The sequence below is a fragment of the Podarcis vaucheri genome (assembly GCF_965113315.1).
Source record: "Podarcis vaucheri genome assembly, chromosome: 9".
NCBI classification, from domain to species: Eukaryota; Metazoa; Chordata; class Lepidosauria; order Squamata; family Lacertidae; genus Podarcis; species Podarcis vaucheri.
The window spans coordinates 75562702-75587232 of record NC_138767.1 but is presented as its reverse complement, the minus strand read 5'-3'; the positions used below and the strand labels follow the sequence as shown (position 1 = coordinate 75587232).

General features: G+C 44.4%; 2 protein-coding genes across 12 annotated transcripts in view; both read right to left on the bottom strand.

Annotated features, from left to right (window-relative positions):
- Positions 1-3157: 3157 nt before the first annotated feature.
- Positions 3158-7262, bottom strand: FGFBP2 (fibroblast growth factor binding protein 2). The gene is made up of 2 exons (XM_082237491.1): positions 6478-7262; positions 3158-3419 (listed from the first exon to the last, which is right to left on the bottom strand). The coding sequence occupies exon 1, from the start codon at positions 7142-7144 to the stop codon at positions 6488-6490; it is 657 nt and encodes a 218-aa protein (XP_082093617.1). The 5' UTR covers positions 7145-7262; the 3' UTR covers positions 3158-3419; positions 6478-6487.
- Positions 7263-10889: 3627 nt separating this feature from the next.
- Positions 10890-24531, bottom strand: part of PROM1 (prominin 1) — a gene marked incomplete at its 3' end in the record, with an annotated part of 111549 nt that continues 97907 nt past the window's right edge. For 5 of the 11 annotated variants that reach the window (XM_082237350.1, XM_082237355.1, XM_082237357.1 and 2 more), the window contains 8 exons: positions 22951-23031; positions 22771-22839; positions 22395-22487; positions 17829-17944; positions 16462-16485; positions 15909-15977; positions 13785-13824; positions 10890-13133 (listed from right to left, as the gene is read on the bottom strand). In XM_082237350.1, coding sequence (XP_082093476.1) covers positions 13806-13824; positions 15909-15977; positions 16462-16485; positions 17829-17944; positions 22395-22487; positions 22771-22839; positions 22951-23031 — 471 coding nt within the window. The other 6 variants (XM_082237356.1, XM_082237358.1, XM_082237360.1 and 3 more) reach the window with 4 other exon arrangements.

The window sequence follows — 24531 nt, the reverse complement described above, 5'->3', positions numbered from 1 at the left end:
TCTCTCTCTCTCTTCCAAACAGAAGTATTTTGTTGTTTTGATGCTCTGTATCAGGGATGGGAAAACTGTGACCATCCAGATGTTGCTGGACTGCAACCCGCTCACCTATGGCTCACCTGGTGCTGGTGGGAGTTGGAGCCCAACAAAGTCTGGAGGACCACAAGTTCCCCAACCTTGCTATGTGTAGTGGGATGGTCTACTCAGTTCAGGAGAATGAGACAGGAAAAATATGTCCCTTTTCTTTTCCTTGTCTTCTGAAGCATGGGGGCGGGGGTTTCATCTCCGCCAAGCTAAGCAGTTGGCTCCTTACCTCTCTCGCCCTGACCTAGCCACTGTGATCCACGCGACAGTCACCTCCAGACTGGATTATTGTAACTCACTCTATTTGGGGCTGCCCCTGAAGCTGACCCAGAAACTCCAGCGGGTGCAGAATGCGGGTGCAGAAGAGTCCTTACGGGTCCTTGCTATGGGATCACATTCACCCAGTGCTATACCAGCGGCACTGGCTCCCGGTGGAGTACAGGATCAGGTTTAAGGTGCTGGTTTTAACCTTCAAAGCCCTATACGGCCTAGGACCCTCGTACCTACGGGACCACCTCTCCTGGTATGTCCTGTTGGATAAAAGCAGCAATGCAAAAGCCAGCTGCAAGTGGCTGGAAAGCAAAACAGGATGTTGTTGTCTCTAACTGTACTGTTGGGAAAAAGGGGGAGTCTATTCTCTGTACTGAGCACCGGATGTTAGCTCAGAGTGTCATCTGACCTGTGCTGGAAGCACAGGGGAGGAGTTGTGACTCTTCTGTTGGAGTCTGGAAGGTGCAGTCACGTTTCTATGTACTGCTGAATGACAGGAATAAAAGCCATGTAAATAGACTCCTGTCTGTCTCATTTCCCCTCCGGGGGGGGGGGGAGCAGGGAGAGAGAAGCAGAGGGTGTGTTCTTCTCATGTCTAACGAGGAGAATCGACGATTTACGACCTAGCCTGCCAGGAGACGCAGACGGAAGGTCAACAAGTATCTCACTCAGTTTGCCCGGGGGAGGCCAGTTACCTCTGACTGTGAGCTGAGATACTGACATGTCCCACGGAGGGTCTTACGGTTTTCAAACAAAAACATCTTGGATGTCCCGGGCCACAGGGAGGTTAGGCTGGCCTCAACCAGAGCCAGGGCTTTTTTGGCCGTGACCCCGATATGGTGGAACATTCTGTCACAAGAGACTAGGGTCCTGCAGGACTTGACATCTTTCCGCAGGGCCTGCAAGACAGAGCTGTTCCACCAGGCCTTTGGCCAGGGCACAGCCTGACCCCCTCCTCTGGCAGTCTGCACAGAACTCTAGCCCAATGGTTGCTATTAATTTGATTTGAACTGATTTTATAATGAAATGATTTTAGAAGGTTGTATTATTTTACTGTTGTTAGCCGCTTTGAGCCCAGCTTCGGCTGGGGAGGGTGGGATATAAATAAAAAATTATTATTATTATTAATGTTATACACCATTACCTTAACCCCACCCAGAATACTTACCAAAGGTTGTTTAGTGCTTGAATAAACCATTTTGTTCATTCCTCAAAGTTGGCAGCCCTGCTCTAGAGTGATAAATTGCCCTTCGATGAACACAAAGCCTCTTCCTCATTGTTTGCAGCATGCGGCTATCCATTTTTGGCCCAAGGGCTTAATTCACCTTAATTCAGCCATCTATGACCAAAGCTCTCTCTTTTTTTGCACCTTTTCTCCTATAGAAGTGTCTAGAGCAGCCACTGTTCTTTCTAGCTGGCGAAAGAAAGCTCTGTGATGTCCAAAGGAAATGATGAGGGCAACCTGCTTAAAAAAACAAAAACACCCTAAACCCCGACATTCACTTTTTTGGCAATTCTATGGCAGGAGGAGGAGTCACAGTGGTGGGTTCCTTCCTGCAGGGTCTAGAACTTTGCCTTTGGCAGAGCTGGATTTAGAGAAGTGTGATTGGCTCCGTCATGCTGGGCGCAAAGCCTCTGGGCAATGCTAAAATTGGGCAACCCCTGAAATTTGAGTCCCTAAGGTCTGCCACTGCTTCTGGTCATAGGAATAAGCTGCTCAGTTTCACCCTATGAAGAGGTTCTTAGGGGTCTGGGGCAAAAACTACTGCCTTCAATAGAATCCAAATGTCATCCACATTGATATATTGGGGGTAAGGACAGAATGTGCATCAGCAATAGCTTTATCAACATGCTTACAAGTGCACCTCAAATTACCGTATTTTTTTGCTCCATAAGACACACTTTTTTCTTCCTAAAAAGTAAGGGGAAATGTCTGTGCGTCTTATGGAGCAAATGTGTGGTCCCTGTAGTCGAATTGCCCAGGGGCGAAAAGCAGATCATGCTTTTTTTGGTTTTGTTTTGAAAGAGGGAAGGGGGTGTTGAAACAAAGCCGCTGATCGGAAGCGATTGGAAGCGAGATAAGGGACGCTAGCAATAAAGGAGGCTGCCTGGGAGGGGGGAGGTAAAGACAGCAAACATGCAAGGAGGGGAGACAGGAAGACTAAATCAACGAGGAGAGAAATTAGAAGAAAAGGAGGAACAAAAAAACTGCTCCAAAAGACACTAAGGCAAACAAGAGGGAAGGGAGTGTTGAAAGGTAGAAGCTGATCGGTGGGATCAGGAGAAAGATAAGGGACCTACCAGAGGCTGCCTGGGAGGGGAGAGGTAAAAGCCCATGGATCCTCAGGAGTCTTGCATTGCGTCACCCCAAATTCACCATCAGATCACATAGCATGTCCATGGCTACAGCCTGCACCCAAAAAATCACGCACCCACTTTTGTGTGGGGCCGCAATGGCGCAAAAACGTGGTTACAAAGCATGGATCCACGTGGATCCTCAGGATTTTTGCATTGGGCTACCCCAAATTCACCGTCAAATCATATGTCTGTGGCCACAGCATGAACCACAAAAATCATACATCCACTGTTTCATCAGAATTTTTTTTTCTTGTTTTCCTCCTCTAAAAACTAGGTGCGTCTTATGGAGCGAAAAATGTTTTTGTAGCTCACTTCTCGCTTCCTTATTGCCTCCCACCCTCTTGCTACTTCAATTAACAGACTTGTCTAAATGGAAATTGACTTTCTTAGCACATATTATGCAATTTCAGTAAACACACATGGATTTTTTTTAATTAGTTGTACAAACTGGAACAATATTTATAGCTTGGTGTTCAGCGAGCCATTAGTGTGCTCAACATAGTACAGTTTAGTGCACTGTGTCATTAAATTGGCATCTGCTATACTGACTCATAGCTATCTCCTCCTGGAGATCTTTGGGGCTATAGTTTAAAATACTCATCGAGATATAGGTGGGGAAAAGAACAGCTGCAAAAATGTAATGCTGTTTATATAAACCCAGCTGAAAAAAGCAATGCTGTCAGGAGCTCAGCAACTGTAAGGCTTTTGCCCTGCAAAACAAGAAGAAATAAATAGTTTAGAAAGCTGTCTCCTTAAAAGCAGACACTGGATCTTTCTTTTCTATAAAAATACATAGAATTTAAATATTGCATTGTACTTCATGTGCCACAAATATTTTATCGTAAGTTGTACCAAGATTTTGGCAGCAGATTGACTTCACATGCATCTGCTAGTAAATTCAGCTTGCATTCTGTAAGCATAAACCCAGGTTTCTGGAAGCTACCAGAAATCGATAAACACACTCATTCATGCATGCACAATTCCAAGGAGCCGCATAATTCATAGAATCGTAGCGTTGGAAGGGACCCTGGGGGTCATTTAGTCCAACCCCTGCAATGCAGGAATCTCAACTAAAACATCCTTGACACATGGCCATCTAACCGCTGCTTAAAATTTTCCAAGGAAGGATAGTCCATAACTTCCAGAGGGAGTCTATTCCACTGTCAAACATCTCTTCCAATGAGGGATTTTGTTTGCTCTACTCTGGGGTCCCTGACACTTATGTCCTGAATGTTGACTATTGGGTACCATCATTCCATTTTCAGCCTTTACCAGCAAGCACAATGTTTTGGGTTCTAGATCGAAAAGTTTCAGCATTCATCCCTGACCATTAGGTCCAGTCGTGACCAACTCTGGGGTTGCGGCGCTCATCTCGCTTTATTGGCTGAGGGAGCCGGCGTAAAGCTTCTGGGTCATGTGGCCAGCATGACTAAGCCACTTCTGGCGAGCCAGAGCAGCAGAGGGAAATGCTGTTTACCTTCCCGCCGGAGCGGTACCTATTTATCTACTTGCACTTTGATGTGCTTTCGAACTGCTAGGTTGGCAGGAGCAGGGACTGAGCAACGGGAGCTCACCCTGTCGTGGGGATTCGAGCCACCAACCTTCTGATCGGCAAGTCCTAGGCTCTGTGGTTTAACCCACAGCGCCACCTGTGTCCCTATCATATATTCTAGGGAAGTGCTATTTAAGGCTTTTTAAGACTCACATATTTATCCAGAATAGACCTGCAAAGAAGGTTCCTAAGCATACATGTAGCAGAGGGGTTTTTTCTTGGACAATCACTTTCAGGCTACCGGTATAGAGGTCATGTGCCTCCCCCTTCTGAAGGAAATGGCTCTTACTTCAACCATAGCATGGATGCTGAGGGTGATTTCTGGCTAAGAACTACCAACCAAGTCCACGGTCAGACTTAGATGAGAACCTACATTTTTCCAGTCAAACTAGTGAACACCACTGGCAGCATAGTTTTCTGTACAATGTTCTTTTATATTCATTTAACACATTAAAATGCATACTTCTTCTATTTAACTTCAAGCCATAAAATTAGGACTATACATTTTAGATGTTTAATGATCTGCTTTGCTGATTGACAAGTTAAGAATACATTTGGAAATCAACAACCTGCCTTTCAACCTATAGTTTAACAATAAATTACCATTGCCAGAGAGAAACTCTCTCTTTCATTCTCTCCCCCCCCCCCCCCGTTCCTTAATACAGTTTGACACCAAAATGGAAACAGTTTTCATAAAACTGAAAACACTGAAAGACAGAACTTTTGCCTGTTCTCCTGTTAGGCACGATTGGCTTGACTGCTTTGCAGTGGCGTAGCGTGGGTTGTCAGCACCTGGGGCAAGGCAAGTAATTTGCGCCCCCTAACCTGTGGATTTTAGCACTCGAGTGCGAGTGCGCCCCCCAGATGTTGCGCCCGGCCCCCCTGCACCCCCCACGCTACGCCACTGGGGCTGGGGGCGAGCGAAGGAGCCAAGGACCCCCCCCAAGGCTCAGCAGGAATTTATTAAATTTATTATTTGCGGAGCCCCCGCCGGCCGAGGCCCCTCCCCTCGGGCGCCTCCCCGCCCCCTCCTCTCCTTGGGCTGTAGGTGGAGCTCCAGATCCGGGCTTGGCGAGCGCCTCTCCTCCTCCCGGCCGGGTCAGGGGGCTTCCAGCCATGCTCCGTCCTTGCCCCCCCCCCACGGCTGAGACTTGCACTGAGAGCCGGAGCCAGCGGCGCCCCCTTCTGCCGGGAGACCCTCGCCCGCCCACCGGCTTCCTCTCGGGGGTTTCGGGGAGCGCAGGGCGCAGCGAGGCCCCTCGGAGCTCTCCTCCCTCCCAGCCGGCTGTGGCTGGGCCGAGGGGGTGGCGGCGGCGGCGGGGTGCGGAGGCTGCCCGTGCCCGGCCAGGCGTCGGTGGCGGCATCGGCGCTGCTGCAGCGGCTGCTCCTCCTGCGAGCAGTGAGTGGAGCGCAGCCGCAGCGGCGGCAGGGGGCGCGCGCGCGCTAGGGCGCAAGGCTGGCGGTGACGGTGGGGAGCCCGGCGGAGGAAGGAACTTGTCCCTTCCCTCTGGACTCGCGCCCCCCCAGATGTTGCACCCGGTGCGGCCGGCACCCCTGGCACCCCCCACGCTACGCCACTGCTGCTTTGGCTGAATGACCTAACAAAACAAACTTACGAGCCAACAAATATAGTTAAAATACTATATTTTTGGGGAACAGAGCTCAAAGTATTCTGGTGGAATAGCTCTTTAGCAGGAAATGTCCTATAAGAAAAGCATTAGAGTAATACCAGTTAATAAGGTCGTATGTATAACTTGAGTAGAAATAACTTGGGTAGAACTTTCGGCACACCTCAAAACTATTAACTGAAAATATATCTCACTGGAAAGGGCTCGTTTTATCACTAAATAGCTATGGTTCATCACTAAATAACCTGGTTCATAACTAAACAACTTTATCCAGCTAAAGATAAACCAATCTTTGTCACCTTGATTTCAAATGGAGAATTAAGTGCACATGCTTAAATAGTTCCCATTAAACACACTATTAAACTCATTATAAACCCATTAAACTCTATATCCCATTTGGATATAGAAGCACTTAATTTAGTGGGATTTTGCTAATACATCCCCCCCCATACTCTTAACTTATCACAATAAACCAGTCTTGTCGTTTCCTTTCTTTTGGGTTAAGACACGTTCCTGGGTTCAAGCTGTAGTTCTAGATCCAGCTTAGAAATTCAGAACCACATCTTAGTATGACAGAGACAAAATTACCTTTTCCTCCTCAGCCGCTAAAGATGCTGATGATGTAGGAACAGATGCCATGCAGGGACTCCCAGCAATGCTTCCGCGCTAACTTCATCGCTTCAGAATCGTTTCCAGACATCTGACCTTCTTGGGTTGCTTTTGTAGGAGGCAAAGGAGATGGTTTGGGTCTCCCTGTTTTTTTAAGCAAGGCTTTCCCTGCTTGGCTTTTTTTAACTTGCTTTGGAGAAGTTGCGGGGTTCGGGACTGCCTTTGCTTGATTGACAGCATCTGCCTGTGAGTTTGGCTTTATGCTGGAAGCCACTTGCTTCATGTGAGCCTCAGGAGGAGCCCTCTGGCACATGGAAGGCTTCAGAACCGCATTGGGCTGGCAGGCGTTGGTCTGCTTCCTTCGGTCCATGGCAATCTGATTCCAATAAATCCTTTGGTTGTTATTAAAAGAACGACAAAGCGATGGATTCCCAGTATATTCACACCAGTAAATTTTGCCTTGACTCCTGCATTCTATTCTGAGTTTCACTTCGCCATTTCCACTCATATTCATCGTGCAGGCATCTTTCACTTTAGTATAAAAATTTATTTCGTCACCGTTGCTCCTTTTCTTTGGCCTTGGATTTTTCCCTAAGCCTCCCATGAAACTGATAAAAATTACAAAAAATATTGTGGCCGTCTTCATGGCGAAGCACAGAGTGAGATCCTTAGAGAAACTTAGTTCTCCATGCAAGAGAAAGATGAATTGGGCTGCTTTAATGGGCTGACATAGAAATAAGTCTCTCTTCTTTTTCAAGGGTGTGTGTGTCGTTTTCCTACTCCAGCCTACTTTTAAACAAGCTCCTTTGGTTCAAGCTTATGGCTGTAATTTATAGCTCAAGGGAATGCCAAATAGCCTGTGAACATTCAGGAAGGAAACAAGACAAATCTTGCTGCTCCAGCACAGCACAGCAGCTGTGTAACTAAAAGAAATATTTCTGTCTAACATGCACACATCACATTGGATCTTTAACAGATGACTTTTTCTATTCGCCAGTTGCCTTCCATGTCAGGTCTTGTCAGATTACACAGAAGTAGCCAGAAGTATGGTCAAGGAATTAAGGATGCTGACCTGGCTTGTATACAGTGGTACCTCAGGTTAAGTACTTAATTCGTTCCGGAAGTCCGTACTTAACCTGAAGCACCACTTTAGCTAATGGGGCCTCCTCCTGCTGCTGCGCCGCTGATGCACGATTTCTGTTCTCATCCTGAAGCAAAGTTCTTAACCTGAAGCACTATTTCTGGGTTAGTGGAGTCTGTAACCTGAAGCATATGTAACCTGAAGCATATGTAACCCGAGGTACCACTGTAATAGAAACCTACCGGTAGATGGAAGGAAGGGGAGTTCTAAATCTCTTCCAGGTGTGATTTCCAGGGTACAGAGTGCAGCAATAGTCTCAGCTGGGGGGCAAGGAGGCAGAGGTGCTATACTGCTGTCAAACCGTCTGCCAATGTGGTGCCCTTCAGAAGTTGTTGAGCTACCAATATTCCTGACCACTGCTCAGGCTGGCTGGCACTGATGGTAGTCACAGTCTAACAATCTCTGAACGGCACAAAATTGGATACCAGTTTTGAGTGTCTTCAGCTGGCATTAGCTTAACACAGAACTAAGATTATGTTGGTTTGCCACCAAGCTGTCAGAAGCAGTCTTGGAAGTGGTGTTGACAACCCCAATGCTTTGGTTCAACATACATGCCAAGGCCACTTGTTGGTTGGAGCAGCTCTGAATTTCTTGGTCACTGTGACAACCATAGATCTGCCTCAAATCACATTGGGCTCAACATATGCAGCAGGAAATACGCTAGATGTGGCGTTCTGTACTCAGTTGCAGGCAAGTGATCTGGGGAGGAACCAAAAAAATTCTGTAGCTGACATGGCCTTCATGCTGCTCTTGATTTACACAAGGGTGGGGACCAATTAGAATGTAAAAAAAGGAAAAAAGCTCACATCAGTTTCGACTTTGATGCCACAGTTATCACAGAGTCAGAGATGGATGCAACCAGGAAACATGGGTCATGTAATTATGGCAGACTTTCAGCTTATGGATGTGAATACTATGGTTTAATAATAAATGTGCCACCTCCTCACCCACCCCAGTCCCTGCATAGTGCGCACATGGCGCAAGCAAGGTGTTGTATTCTCTAAATCGTGACTATGATGTAAGCAGAAATAAACCAGGAGGATGCAAGTTTGTGAGGAAACCATGATTTAATACTAACAATGGCTCAGAATGACATGCAAAGCTGGCCAAAGTCAAGAAACTTTCCCACCAGGCTTCCTTGCACATGAGTGTTGTGGGAATTTCCAGTAACCAGTAACTATTTACCACCTCATAACAATTCCCCCCTCTCAGGTGAGAAGGGGAGCTGTCCTTCACCTTGACCACTCTGCCCATGGAAGCTGTCCTTCACCAAGACCATGGGATAATACAGATGTTCACTCCACATCTGTATGGTGTCTAGTCCTAAGTGTGACGAGGCCTGTGCTCTGGAACTACTATACCTGTCCATTGATGTTTGGCAGATATCCTTGTTGTGCTATTTCTGCTAAAGTGTGTTCTCTTTCATGGAGAGCACATGTTGCGGTGGGGTCTAATAAGACATCCCACTGTTTCTGGGCGGGTAAAAGAAGTTGGCCACCATTGCAATTGGGCTCCTCTTGTTGTAGGAGAGAATTTGATGTTGCCATTTTATGATTGACAGCCAAGAAGTTTTATATTCCCTGCGCGCAGCGTTGAGCTTCCTGCCTGCCCCTCCAATGCTGCTGCTGCAAGGGTATTCCGTTAAAGGAATCCAGGGGCTCGCCATGCTTTTGTCTGAACCCCTGTCAAGGGGCTAGGGCCACGCAAGAGCCCCTGGGAGCATTTGGGGAGAGGTGAGGGCATGGTACCCAGCTCCATCTTCCTCCCCAAAATGTTTTCCCTTTCTGACTTTCGCAGGCATGCGAATGTCAGTCTGTCCCCGTGTAGGGTCAGATAGACGCAACCAATGCCTAAGGAACCACTCACATTTCTTGTATTGTAATAAAGTTGTGGCCAAAATTATGCCAAAAACATTGAACAAATAATCTGTGTGAATTGTGTTTTATTGGGGTGGCTTGGGGACCTTGACACGCAAAAACGTTTCGGTTTCGGAAACCTTACACAGACATGTAATCAAGCTATGTATACAGGTGGCGACCATTTTGCACGAGGGTTCCCTTACTGCTCCTTGTGTGCATTGGTGGAGTGTGCATAAACATGCCTTGCCCCATTATGCCCTCACCTCCTTCCACCCGTTATGCCCTCTTCCAGGTCGAAAAGGTCCCGCACATCGGTGATCATGTGGAAATTGGACATGCCTAAAACGGTCGCCGCCTGTACCTATTTTAAAATTCTGTGGACTTCCATTTGTATATTGATAATCATTTTTTTATGTGCACTGCTTGGGGATTCTTTGATCAAGCAATTTATAAATTATTCTCACTGGTCAAAAAATCAGTAACACCTCAGAAACATTCTGTGGGGGAACTCTGATACCATATGAACATGTGAACAGTCCCAGGAGAGGCAAGTGATGTAAACAGTGTGGAGATGTGAAGGTCAGCTTTGCTCTCTTGGTGGTTCCTGCCATAGATTGCAAACCCCTCCACCCCCAGAGCATTGCAAAGTCTGGTGAGTTGTCTGCCTTTAGGAGCAAGCTCCTTCTCAAACTCGGGAGAGCTTTAAAACCAACTTCTAGTGTAGTACAGGGCTGCCATTCAGGGCAGGGGGGAGAGGAAAATGCTGTGTAACTTAAACAAGTAGTAGTAGTAGTACAGTGGTGCCTCGCAAGACGAAATTAATCCGTTCCGTGAGTCTCTTCATCTTGCGGTTAGCGGCTTAGCGGCTATTAACGGCTTAGCGGCTTAGCAGGTTTAAGAAAAAGGAAACAAACTCGCAAGAACTCGCAAGACGTTTCGTCTTGCGAAGCAAGCCCATAGGGAAATTCGTCTTGCGGAACGACTCAAAAAACGGAAAACTCTTTCGTCTAGCGAGTTTTTCGTCTTGCGAGGCATTCGTCTTGCGGGGCACCACTGTAGTAATAATAATAATAATAATAATAATAATAATAATAATAATATTTTTATCCCATCCCACCCATCTGGCTGGGCTCTCCTAGACACTCTGGGTGGCTTACAAGTAAGTTGCAATGCAGGTGGCTACAAGCAAGTTGTTTCTCAATTTACCAGTTACTACAAAATGCACCTCAGTTCTTTATTTAAAATGGACTAGGTTCACCTGTAGGCCAAAATCAAATAATTCCAAATTAAATGACTCCCTTTTGGAAAGAGGCAGAAATCCATTTTACCTCTGGTCGGAGGCGATTTTAATGCAATGCACTAGCTTCTTGCATTTAAAAATTACACAAACGTTAATCAAGGTATTTTATTTAAATGATTTGAGGACATTATCAAATTAAAAATAGGAACTTATTGAAATCTACAACCTGGAATGTCAGATATTGAGCTATAATACTTACATACTTTAAGTACAGCATTCTACTCATTGCCTAGTAGAAATAATCAGTTTCCCTAGTGAAAAACTTAATTTATTCCCTATATAATACCAATTCCCATTCAGTTTGAGGGGTGCTTCATGTGCGTCATTTCCCCACCACTGAGATATGGGGGGAAAGGCACCAATTCTGCACGAGGCACAGCACAATAATGCATTTAGTCCCAAGTGTGCAGACTGGGCAAACAATGTGCCATCATCATGCAATTAAGCAATTCTAAGATTGCCAGAAATTATCTTTACAAGAAATTCTACCAAAAGGGTTTCCAAATGAATGGAGACCGTCTAATAAAATCAGCAAGTCATGTGTAACTTCAGAAGACCCACCATATTCCCCAGTGCTGACTGTTGCCTCAAAACAGTGATGGCCAAACTTGGCCCTCCAGCTGTTTTGGGACTCCAATTCCCATCATCCCTGACCACTGGTCCTGTTAGCTAGGGATGATGGGAGTTGTAGTCCAAAAACAGCTGGAGGGCCAAGTTTGGCCATCACTGCCTTAAAAGATAAAAAGCCCTCCCCAATTTATTGGCATAAAAGTCATGCCCCCAACAGCCCATATTTCCTCACATAGCTTTTAGTTATCAGATAGATAGCTCTTGGCAGCTTTTCTGTGCAGATCAATCCTATTCACAACTTTTACACGTAAGTAAAAGGACAGTGGGGTGCAACAGCTTTCATATATATTCTCAACACTTTACACCTATTTAGCAAAATATAGCCAATTCTTTATTATATATATAACATGGTTTACAAGTTAAACCTATGAACACCTCATCAGGGCCATAGTGTATTAACTTTAGGCCTAGTCACACTTTTGGCAAATTGGGTGAAGCAGCTGCAAAGCGGGATTAGGCCCCACAGCCATTTCATCTCCACACCGCTGTAACATCTACATGAGGTCAATAAGTGTGCCATCCCTATGCATATATGCTCAGTACAAGCTTTCTCTCTCAAAAAAGTATGTACAAAAATAATGATTATGCATATTAGGCATGTATAGCTAGGGATGTACGCACATATGTTACATTTAGGTGTTACAGCAGGCTTCCTCAATCTCGGCCCTCCAGATGCTTTTGGCCTACAACTCCCATGATCCCTAGCTACCAGGACCAGTGGTCAGGGATGATGGGAATTGTAGTCTCAAAAACATCTGGAGGGGCGAGGTTGAGGAAGCCTGTTTAAGAGCAACATAGGCCAATAAGTGTGCAGTTTGGCATCCTTCACACACACCCTCTAGGAAATTTGCTGAAGGTCTGAACGGGCCCTTTCCACTTTTCTTACTCCTTGCTATGATGATTCAGGTCACAAATAAAAAATTGTAGTATCTTCCCATTGCACATTTCTGCAGAATTTGTTTTTGTTTTTTTAAGCTAACCACTTGCAGGAAAACAATATGCTTCTGGTCATCATGACACCGTACGTTAATTGGTAATTCAGAAATAGGGAAGAATAATCTGCCAAATTGCATTCACTTTTCTGAAGACGACACAAAATATACTGCAGGTTTCCATACGTTTCACAGTCAAATTCAGCCACCCAACATCACCGAGGAAACACTGGTCATGCTGAACAGGTTGCTTGTGAAGTATAACAAAAAGTATTAAAAAATCTGCTGCAATACAGCTGTAAAAAACACAGATACAAAAAAGTGTCTGTACACAGGTTGTATTCTTCATGTAAACACATATTTTATACATGGTATGAACATCTCTGGACATGATAACAAGAACCGAGTTAATTTTGACTGGGCAGTGAATCCGAAGAAAAACAACAGCCCACAGAAACGAATATAAACCAGAGACCAGTCTGTTTACAATAAATAAATATATTATGTGACGAGAGACAGAAACTCCAGTGGAAAAATGGTATTAGAAAACAAGAATGGAAGCCACTAATTCCATGTGTTAATGGTAATCCACACACACACACAAATAGATGCCGTGTGGCTTGGCATTTCATGGCATACGATTGCACAGTTCTCTTTCCATTCAACATTAGTTTACTAGACAGGCCCCAGACAAGATGGCTCAGAATTCGGAATTCAGCATTGACGCGAAAGGTGCTTCCCAGAGCAGCTACTTGCAGGATTATTTCCCGGGGCTGAAAATGAAGCCACAAGAGACAAGTCAGAATATGCTCCTAACCACCACATTTACAAGAGAGTGGAAATAGAATGCAGTGACCTTGGGAGAACTAAGGGTCAGTTCAGACATGGGCTCTGCGGACCCTCGGAAAAGAGCCCTTGGTGCCACAGGACTCATGATCTAAAGGGTCACATTTGAAAAATCGGGTCCTCCCTTAAAGAGGGCACGTGTTGCGGTGAGACCTGGCAACCTAACCCTGTGATGTGGGTGGTACGTTTGGATAGCCACAACACCCAACTGGTAGGTCCCTTGATGCAGGGTTCAATCAGGCCAATGGGACACAGGCTAAACGGATCAAGGGACCTATATATACCTATGCACGTGACCCAGAGCTTCCTCTTTCGGTGCGTGTATCAGAACACCCGCCCACCTCTCCCTACTTTTAGGGCTTTGCGCTTGACCTTGCTGCCGGCCCCAAGCTTCTAGGTGCGCGCAAGCAGTCCGCTGCCGCCCCAAGCCTCGCGCACCCGGTGGGACCTCCTGCCGGGCGCGCGAGGCTTGCAGGCATTCGCCCCATAAGACGCACCCCGATTTCCCCTTCATTTTTGGAGGGGAAAAAGTGCGTCTTATGGGGCGAAAAATACGGTAAATAAACAATGAAACTTACCCATCACATTTCCAGTATGCACTACCACTGTTCCACAGAGCTATACATATATGTGAGAGAGAAAGAGAGAGAGAAAGAGAAAGAGAGACATATGAAACTGTTTGGGGCAACTTCAGTATAGAAAAGTGAATGAATGGAGAAAATTGTGGGTGGTTGTTTTTATAAAGAAAGCAAAATAAGAATTCTCTGCTTTTTTCTGAAAGCTCTTAAGATCACCAACCCTTTCCTACTCCACCCTTTCAATGGCTGCTAGATATAAATTCTTAGGCAATTCTGTTATAATTGCTAAGTTAGGTCTGAAAAATACAAACAGGTCGTTAACGTTCACCACAAGTAGCACATGCATTTGCAGTCAGAAAATCCACTGGGAGATCTAGACCTTAGTCTCTCTTTTTTAATAGCAAGAAGACAAAGCCCCTTTTAATCAACTAAAAGCAGTAGTGGGAAGTGAAAAAGCATAGGAGGAGCGTGGCCAAGCAGGAAACAAAGTAGAGACGACTAGACTGTCACACTAAGAAGCAGGGTAAAGCAGTTCAGGCTGGGTTTTTCAAACTCTGTCTCAGGTACCACTCCTATTCAAGTTTTAGGTTTGGAGAGGGAAAAGAAAATAAGGTGCCTGCTTTTCAGTTAGACCAATTTTCACCGATATTTTTTAAAGCTAAGTGTTTTCAAAGTTGGTGTTTTGCTTCTCAGCCAGTGGCGTAGCGTGGGTTGTCAGCACCCGGAGCAAGGCAAGTAATTTGCGCCCCCTAACCCGTGGATTTGTGCCCCCTAACCCGTGGATTTGCGCCCCCTAACCCTAATCCCCAGATGTTGCGCCCGGTGCGGCCGGCCCCCCCTGCACCCCCCACGCTACGCCACTGTTCTCAGCATATTTCAAATAATAAAGGTAAAGGTAAAGGGACCCCTGACCATTAGATCCAGTCGTGGCCGACTCTGGGGTTGCGGCGCTCATCTCGCATTATTGGCCAAGGGAGCCGGCATACAGCTTCCGGGTTATGTGGCCAGCATGAATAAGCCACTTCTGGCGAACCAGAGCAGCGCACAGAAATGCCGTTTACCTTCCCGCTGCAGCGGTACCTATTTATCTACTTGCACTTTGACGTGCTTACGAACGGCTAGGTTGGCAGGAGCAGGGACCGAGAAACGGGAGCTCACCCCATCGTGGGGATTCGAACCGCCGACTTTCTGATCAGCAAGTCCTAGGCTCTGTGGTTTAACCCACAGCACCACACAATTTTGTTTTGTTATTTATTATTCGCTCTCAAGGTACACCAAGATTTATGCAAGTTAAATGCTACAAATGGGGGCATCAGGAGGCTGGCTGGTGTGTGTGTGTGTGTGAACAACCAGGATATTAAATTTAGGAGCTGGATATAAAACGTAGAGCACTCCTGATTTCATCAGTAAAAAGGAGAACTCTGCAAGATGAAAACACCCCAAATCAATTTCTGCCACTTTCACACAGATGCTACCACAACCTTCTGCAGGTCAAGTGCTTTCTTGAAGTGCAATTTTATGTGACCAGACTCACATTTATTTGCATTTGCTTTAACCGCCCGTCCACAACTCCCGACCCAGGGGGAGGGGCAATCGCGCCCGACCAGGGGACGCCATCTGGGGTGGTGGCCCGGCCGGGGGGGGGTGCAATACAACGTGGCCATGATTGGACCCGCCAGGATTTTGTCACCCTCAGGCATGTCACGCGGGGCAGGCTGCCCCCACCTTGTTCCGCCTTTCTGTGTCATCTGCAACCATGTTTGTGGTTTGCTTTGCCCAAGCAAACCATGATTGATAATTGAAGAACAAACCTCAATTGTCACCAATTATGTGGAAAAGACAAATCATAAGTTTGGGCTCAGATAACACGACATATCAAAGTTTGGCTAGGATTTTTTTAGCACTGTGCACCAGTACACTGCTTGTTCACATTAAACCATAGTTTCTTTTAAACCAAGCCAGCACATAATGCAATATAAGGCATATATTGAAAGAGAGAGCTAAGCAATGAGAAATCATGCAAAACAAAAAGTGGTTTCAAAATGTGCAGAAAAAAATAGTGAGTGATTAATACACGATATATTAAGAGTGCTTATAAGGCAGGCAGTTTCAAACTTGGTTTACCTTGTCAGAATTGGATTGTGTATACCATATAAATGCTCTTTATGATAACCATTATTACCATTTTCCAAACTGTAATAAAATAAATATACCAAGAAAGGACTGTGTTAATGATAAGATGCAACTCCATACACACTATGGTTACAAAGATGATAATTAAAAAAATTAACAAGGTGTTTGTTTTAAATGGTATTAGTTGCCCTTCCAAAATCTTTGCCTAAAGCAGCTGAGAATAGCCAACAAAAACAGAAGATTATAAGACAACTAAAACACCTCAGTATATATATATTTAAAAAAAACAGTGTTAACTAGTCATGTCCATAGCGGAGCCTGTAGAATACCAAGGAATGTACGGTATGTCATGTACATGGAATTAATTCTACAGAAAGCTCTACTTCAACATGATCTGCATGAAGCTATTTGTGATAGGTATGGTGAACAATATGCCAAAAAATGTAGAAAATAAATACAATATATATCAAATATGTAACATCTACGAATTAAAAAAAAAGACCCTCCCACTTTACATGCTATAATATCAATTAAAATCTCTTACTTTTTCATGGGCATAGTTTCAACACTACAAAATATAAAAAAGAAGTAGTTATCATGTGTGTTAATAAGTAATGGTACGTGATAAATATTTGGCTTTGCAGTATTTCCCTGTTGTTTTTTCACTGCTATTGTAGCAAAAGTATAATGTCAAAGTGATCTACACAATAAAAATAAACAAATGAGGAAAAGGCACTGGACAGACTTACGGGGAAATGGTTTTGTTTTTTAAAAAAGGTAAAAGTGAAGACAAGTGAAAAATAAGTAAAAATAGCTATCATAAAGTAAAATGCCAAGTCCCTGAGACAGAGGAACTGCAAATGGAAGAATAGAAGACTGGTTAGGGAAAGCAGAATAACTACACACGACAAAAGCAAAGGAAAATATGAGATCAGACATAATATGTTTTAAGTTCATAGCTACCACAAAGTTTCCAATCTATTGCATTATGGAATGTTTTAAGTGCAGGTTATTCTCTAAAGGTTTAAACCTGAATTCACAGGACCTATCTACACCTCAAACCCTCAACTGTCTTGAGTTATCCGGAAGAACCGCTATTTCCAGAGCTCTGTACCAGGCAAACCCTCCCATACCAGTTGTCTCTCTCTGTTTACTGTGTGTCTGTGCACTATACATGCCAAAGCTGAAGCCTGGGGAGTAAGCACTGCAGAAAATACCCACCTACCAAATATATAAAAACCTCTGCATTCTACTATATATATATAGTGTTCTTGGCATACCCAGGGAAATGTTGTACTGTGAGGGAAAAAGGGTCCTTCAGATTTTTCAGTTCTCTCTGCAGACTAGGATTGTCTAGGGAGCAAATCACTGCTGCTGAATTAAATGAAAGCTATATAACACTGGGTAGACTCCAACGGAGCAATAAGTGAACATTCCATCAGTGCAAGGATTTCTGCTTGTGCAACAGAACGTTCTCCTTGCTTTCACCCCCAAATCTGTTCCAGGGGTTCTCCAGCCCTTTGTAATGGATTTGGTAAGGTGCATGTGGAGAGAAGAATGAGAAAGGAAGCCTTATTGTGCAAGCAGAAATCCTTGCACGGACTCAAATTCACTACTTTTTGCCTACGTTTCTCGCATTCCTCCCCCCTCTTTTCACTGCCTCCATTTCCACTCATATGCTGTTGAAATTTAAATGGGCAGCTACTTGCCCCTGAAACTGTAAAACTCCTGTAAACGTCAGTGGCCCCAGATAAATAATGAATTCCATGCAACCTGTTCCTTTGAGTTGCTCTGAGACACTCTGATTCGCAGTACTATACGCAATCAGAAAAGGAAACGATAAACATATTTCACATAAAGTGCTTTCTTGCATTTCTGCGGTCTTCCATTCTGAGCATTCTGCTTACTTACTCATCGTAAACATCTTCTGTATCCATCCGGCGGTAGAATTTGGCTAGTTTCACAGCACAAATGATGGCAGGGATTAGAAATACTGAACAGCCCCCCAAACCAAACCAGAAGGCATTCTAGGGAAGACAAGAAACAACATTGAGGCACTTAATATATTCTCAGTTATCCATATTCCTTCTCACACATTTTCTAGGATTTCCTACAAAGTTCTTCCCAACTCAGAAGGGGGGTGGGACAACAGCCAGTGTAGATGTGATGTTGCCTCTTTTAAATTGGACCCTGCTAGTCTGTAGAACCATCAACTACAACAAATTTCAACTGGGATTGATAGAAAATGGATGACAAGAATGGAAAGAGTTCAACTCTTTGCCACTTTTGTGCAAGTTGCTTGGCACTGTTCACAAATGCTCTGTCACTTGAGATCAAGGCATCTCAGATAACAAGATTAAAACACAACATCAAACCCCATCAGCATTAGTGAGGTAAGGACGACAACACCCATGGCTCCTAACAAATGTGGAATTGTAGCAATATTGGACTGTTTTGGAAAGCAAGTGCCCTCTGACTGAATTTTCCTCCCGCATTAAACAGTGTGCTGGAACCAAGGTTTTTTTTACCATAGTTAAGTTTTGCTCTGGCATGAAATCAACTTTAAATGGTGGTTTAAGATCCTAAACAACAGTTAACCATCTCCAGAGCACCAGTCAGCTGTGGGGCTACGACAGTAGCTACTATGCGCAGCAACAATGGACTAACGGAATGTGCTGTTCAAAGTTTCAACCTCAGGTTAAGGCTGGAAAAGTATCCAGCCAGTGTGGCTGATAGAGGTAGCTGGACCAATGATCGGCCTCAGTATAGGGAAGCTTCCCACATTCACTGGAACAGCCCATATACTGGGCCTCATAATTTGCAACCGAGCAAGCTAAATGCGAGTCGCGGGTGGTGCTGTGGGTTAAATCGCTGCGCCGCTTGGGCTTGCCGATTGAAAGGTCAGCAGTTCGAATCCCCACGACGGGGTGAGCTCACGTTGCTCGGTCCCTGCTCCTGCCCACCTAGCAGTTCGAAAGCATACCAGTGCAAGTAGATAAATAGGTACTGCTCCGGGGGGAAGGTAAACGGCGTTTCCGTGCACTGCTCTGGTTCACCAGAAGCTGCTTAGTCATGCTGGCCACATGACCTGGAAAAATTGTCTGTGGACAAACGCCGGCTCCCTCGGCCAGTAAAGCGAGATGAGCGCAGCAACCCCAGAGTCGTTCACGACTGGACTTAATTGTCAGGGGTCCCTTTACCTTTAAGCTAAATGTGAGCCATTGGCCATGTACTGTGAGCCTGCTCAGTGTTTAACAGGCCTCTGGTTATTCTCCTCAGAAAAGCGGGCTGACCTTCATGGCAAGTTGTGCTGCGCTGAGCTGGAGGGCAGTTTTCAAGCTCTATAGCCCAACAGTATATGCAGAAGGGCTCCTGCACTGCAGAGCCAGACCACAAGTTGGGCAGACTGAAGCAGCCAGCTCAGGCGGCAGAAACGCAAGAGCAATTCCAGAAGGCAGAAACGCAAGCGGCAATTCCAGAAGCCCTTGTGAAGCTTGCCCTTTGCTTGCCTGGAGGTGGTGAGTCTTTGCAAGGGCTTTTCCTTCAAGGGAAGCTCTTGCGGAGATTCCCCCGGCACACACATTGTGGTTGGAGACGGGACCTTCTGCCTCAGGCGTCCAAATGTCTGTGGCTCTGCCTGCTGTGTTGTGTTTGAGTGGTAGGCACCAGGATGCTACTGCAAGCCCTGTGCTGGCAAATGCTCAGTTTTTACAGAAAGTAAATAAACCAGGGAAACACCTCACCCTCCATAACGTAAGCAGCCAAACCAAAATATACTTGTAAGCCAAGCTAAACTCAACCGGCGTGTGCCATCAGTCTAGCGCTACCCTGGGATGAACATGGAATGCATGTGAAACCCTTACAACAACTTAAAAAAATAAATAAATCACACAAGCACATTGCTTTATTCCAACCAGCCTACAACAAACCGCAATGTATGCGTAGGCCTCAGAAGATTAATATCCCATCCAGGCTTTCCTCCTCCTGTAAGGAACAACAGATGTAGCTTTATCCCTGCTTGCAGTGGAGTAAATTCCTTGGTATCTTAGTGCAATTTTCTGGGTCAGGAAAAATTGTTTATACGAGAAATAATAATTTAATGATTGCACCGACCAGCCCAATTAGTTCCAGCTGTTAAAAAGGTGGTTTTCCACTTTGCTTTCAACAGACCTGGAGACAGTCTGAACTTGTTCGCCCAGTTATGCGTGAAAAATCCAGTCCCATCCTAAATTAAGCAGCAAAGAAAACAACTCATGGTCCTTTAGGTGCCCTCAATTAGTAGCAGTAATTGCAGGAAATTTCTGAGGAACATTTAGCTTATTCCTTTCCGGGTCTTTTGCCAATTTTTCCCCGCACACAAATATACAACTTCTGCATTTCTCAAGGCAACTAGAAAATGCAGATGTTGCCATTTCAGGACAAAAGGAATCAGTGAACGCTGCCACTGTTCAGGAATGCATCCAAAATGTCTTTCTGTAAGTCAACAAAAGAAAGTTTTTCATTGCATTTAAATACTGTAAATTTCATTATAAGCTGCTTGATAAAATGATTAGCTCCAAACATATGTCTCCAGACTGGGCAAATGGAAAACCCAAGTTAAAGCTCAAACTTTTGGGACTTTTTAGCTTTTATAAAAAGAAAAAGAGATGAACGAAGAGGAAATTGTAAGGGCTTATTTATTTAGTTAGTTAGTTATGAGATTTATATCCTGTCTTTCCTCGGGGTTACCAAGGCTCCTATAAAATTATGCATGCTATCTCCCATCTCACTAAAATTCCAGGCCACTCAATGAAATTAATCAGCAGATAGTTGAGAAAGATGGAAGTGCTATTTCATAAAATGCACATTGCCTTATGCCTTCCCATCCACATGGAAGAAGCATATCTGCGGTTTGTGCTTTTGTGCTCTCCTTGCAAGCGTCTAAGAATCATCTGTCTGGCCACCACTGGAAGCAAAATACTTTGGTCCGATTCATCAGGTCCGTTTGTGTGCATAATTCCTCTAAAAACTGAGGTTTCAGCTTAATAGTTTTTTGAGAATAGGGTCAGGAGAGAGTTAACCACAGATATCTGATGGCAAAAAATGGCCGAACACTCCATTTCAGTTTGTCAATTGGCTTGGCTTTTCAGCGGCAATTTCAAATCTTGTATCGACAAAGTGTGTTCTCCTTCATGGAGAGCACCTGTTGCAGTGGGGTCTATCAAAACATCCCCACTGTTGCTGGGTGGGTGAAGGTAGCTGTCCACCACTGCGATTGGGCTCCCCTTGTCGTTGGGGAGAAGTTGATGTTGCCATTTTGTGATTTGACAGCCAAGAACTCTTAAATTCCCTGCGCGCAGCGTTGAGCTTCCTCTTTTCACTGAGCGCATCAGATTATCCACCTACCCTCCCTCCCCATATTTAGGGTTGTTCGCATTGACCTTGCTATGCCTGCCATGGGGTCGTCTGCTTTTGGGGCAGGGACCTGATAGGAATTTTGTCCATTTGGCTGATTGGCTGGTGCCATTTGGTTTTTGCCTACTGCGTAGCAAATGGTCACAACTTGTAAGGTTGCGGTTAGGCATTGGTTTTATGAATTGGTTGGTGGAGGGGCATGGATTGGCTGTGCCTGCCCCTCCAATGCTGCTGCTGCTGCTACAAGGGTATTCCATTAAAGGAATCCAGGGGCTCGCCATGCTTTTGTCCGAACCCCTTTCAAGGGGCTAGGGCCACGCAAGAGCCCCTGGGAGCATTTGGGGAGAGGTGAGGGCATGGTGTGCCTGGTGTGCTCTGGTCCATGGGGTCACAAAGAGTCGGACACAACTAAACGACTAAACAACAACAACAAGAGGACATGGTACCCAGCTCCATCTTTCTCCCCAAAATGCTTTCCCTTTCTGACTTTGCAGGTGTGTGAATGTCAGTCTGTCCCCATGTGGAGTCAGATAGTCGCAACCAATGCCTAAGCAACCACTCGCATTTTTTGTATTTTAATAAAGTTGTGGCCAAAATTATGCCAAAAACCTTAAACAAAAATTCTGTGTGAATTTTGTTTTATTGGGGTGGCTTGGGAACCTCAACACACAACAAGCTGTTTCTCAAGATTACTTTCTGGTCATGTGATTTCCAAATTCCCGAAAGACATGTGAACTGCAACTCTTTGGGAGTTACTGTGTAATACACATGTACCGTATTTTTTGCACCATAACACTCACTTTTTTCCACCTAAAAAGTAAGGGGAAATGTCTATGCGTGTTATGGAGGGAATGCCTATGGGTGGCATGCCTACGGATTTTCCTCCTCTAAAAACTACGTGCGTGTTATGGTCGGGTGCGTGTTATAGAGCGAAAAATACGATACCTTTCTTATTACCCAAGTCTACCTTTATGCAAATGTACTGGTTCTCTAGTCTTAGCATAAACTGTCTCAGCAGAGAAATAAAAAGATTTAACCCTCCCTCCTTCACATTTTTTTTTTAGGAATGCAAAATATTCTTACCACAGAATCTGTTATATAGCTGCATAGAAATATATCTATAGCAGTATCTACCACATTGGCAATGGGCTTACAAGGTGCCACTTCCATAGCAATCTACAAGAGATCAGAAAAAGAATTCAAGTGCTGAACATTAGATACAGAATATTCCCAAGAAGAAGCATTTTGTATTAAGCTGGAAAGATACACATATGATTCCGATACCCAATTTGAATTAATCATATTTGGTAGGATAATTAATGTTATGTTCTAATTTACTATGTTGTTTCTAATAGCAGTGTTGATACACCAATATGTTTAATTTCCCTCCCCCCCCCCAAAAAATGGAAGTTCTCTAAATGGCCATTGCCCAAGAGGTGGGGGTGGGGAGATATCTTACCGATTCCTTCACCCATTCAGCGTACTGCTCAAAGTAACCGATTATAGTATCCATATACTTTTTAGTTTCCTTTTGGAAAGGAAAAGAGAAATAGAAACATTAAGTTACACACATAAGAATTCCAAATACAATGCACTATGTGTGGGTTGTTTTTTTAAAAAATAAAACATTAAAACTTACCTGAACAATAACGAACGAAGCATTGTTGTTTATAAGAAGTTGTGCACTATTAACAGCAGTGATCACACTTCTGACTTTCCCCTGGAAGAGGAAAAAGAAGATTATGGGGTGGTGAAAGAAAAAGTATGCTGTTGAACCACCCAAACCGCTAATCATTACACAGTTAAAACAAAAAATCTCCAACACACAGTCAAAATTACACAAAAAGGAGTAAAAAATAAACAACCCAGACACCCATGGCTGGTTCATACGTGCATGTTCATTACTTGATGATACAGTGAATCTTGGTTTTGGGTTTGAGACTCTTGTCATTCATATGTAAGAGTTTCAAATCCAAAACTAAGATTCACTGTGTCATCAAGTACAGTCATACCTCGTGTTATGTTTGCTTCACATTGCGGCTTTTCAGGTTACGAACGCGGCAGACCTGGAAGTGTTTACTTCTGGGTTCGCTGTGCGCAGAACCAATCTGTGCGCTTCGCACATGCGGAGAAGCACTCTATCGTGCTTCGCGCATGCACAGTAGTGACACTCTACTTACGGACTTTTCGGGGTGCAAACGGCACCCTGAAATGGATTGCGTTCATAAGTAGAGGTACCAGTGTGTGTGTGTGTGTGTGTGTGTGTGTGTGTGTGTGTGTGAATGATAGAATGATTTCAAAAAAAGAATGATATAGATTACAATACAGGACACAGAATGTACAATATTCTCTCTCATATATGTGTGTGTGTGTGTGTGTGTGTGTGTGTGTGTGTGAGAGAGAGAGAGAGAGAGAGAGAGAGAGAAGCAGTGATTCAAACATAGAATCTTTCCAAAATTAAAGAACAGTTTGACCAGATAAAATAAGGATCATTTCCAGACAGATACAAAATCTCTAAATTTATGGCATCCCCTGATAGCTTAAAACTAAGTATAAAATATGTAGAATTTTTATATACTATATGAATAAATACCCTTCTAGTCTCACATTACCATAGTTGAGAGTCCAATAGTTGGTAAAACAGTTCCCTCTCTCTAGTAGATCATGTCTGCCACTCCTTCCTTCCTTCCTTCCTTTTAGATCAGTCAGTTGATTCATAATGGCCAACTGAATACATTTCACTGACCATTCCTATACTACAAGAACATTTGAGTCCTTCCACTTCCAACTAAACTATCTTAGCTGCAGCTGACAAAACAGAAACCAATTCTATCAGCCTTATATTATCATTGATTTTATATAGTTCATTATTTTTACTGATGTTTTAAATAGCCTCAAAGTATTTTATACGAAGTCATTCATAAATGGAATGATATAAATAATGCGATGTCAGTCAGTTATTCAGACCTTAATGTAGGTCAAACTACATATGATGTGGGAGGTCTGCAACTCAGTCTCCCAGTATCTTTTTCTTTGGGTGAAAGCAGCTGTGAGGGGCAGGAGAATTTGGACTGGGGCAGGCGAGGGAATGTAAGCTTTCCCCAGCACTGTTTCCCTGACTTAAACACCTCCCGACCAGGAGCTGCAAGTCAAAAGAAGGGACAATGTAGCAGTCTTTTCCATCTCCACAGCTAATAGCAGCTTGTGGAAAGGGGCAACT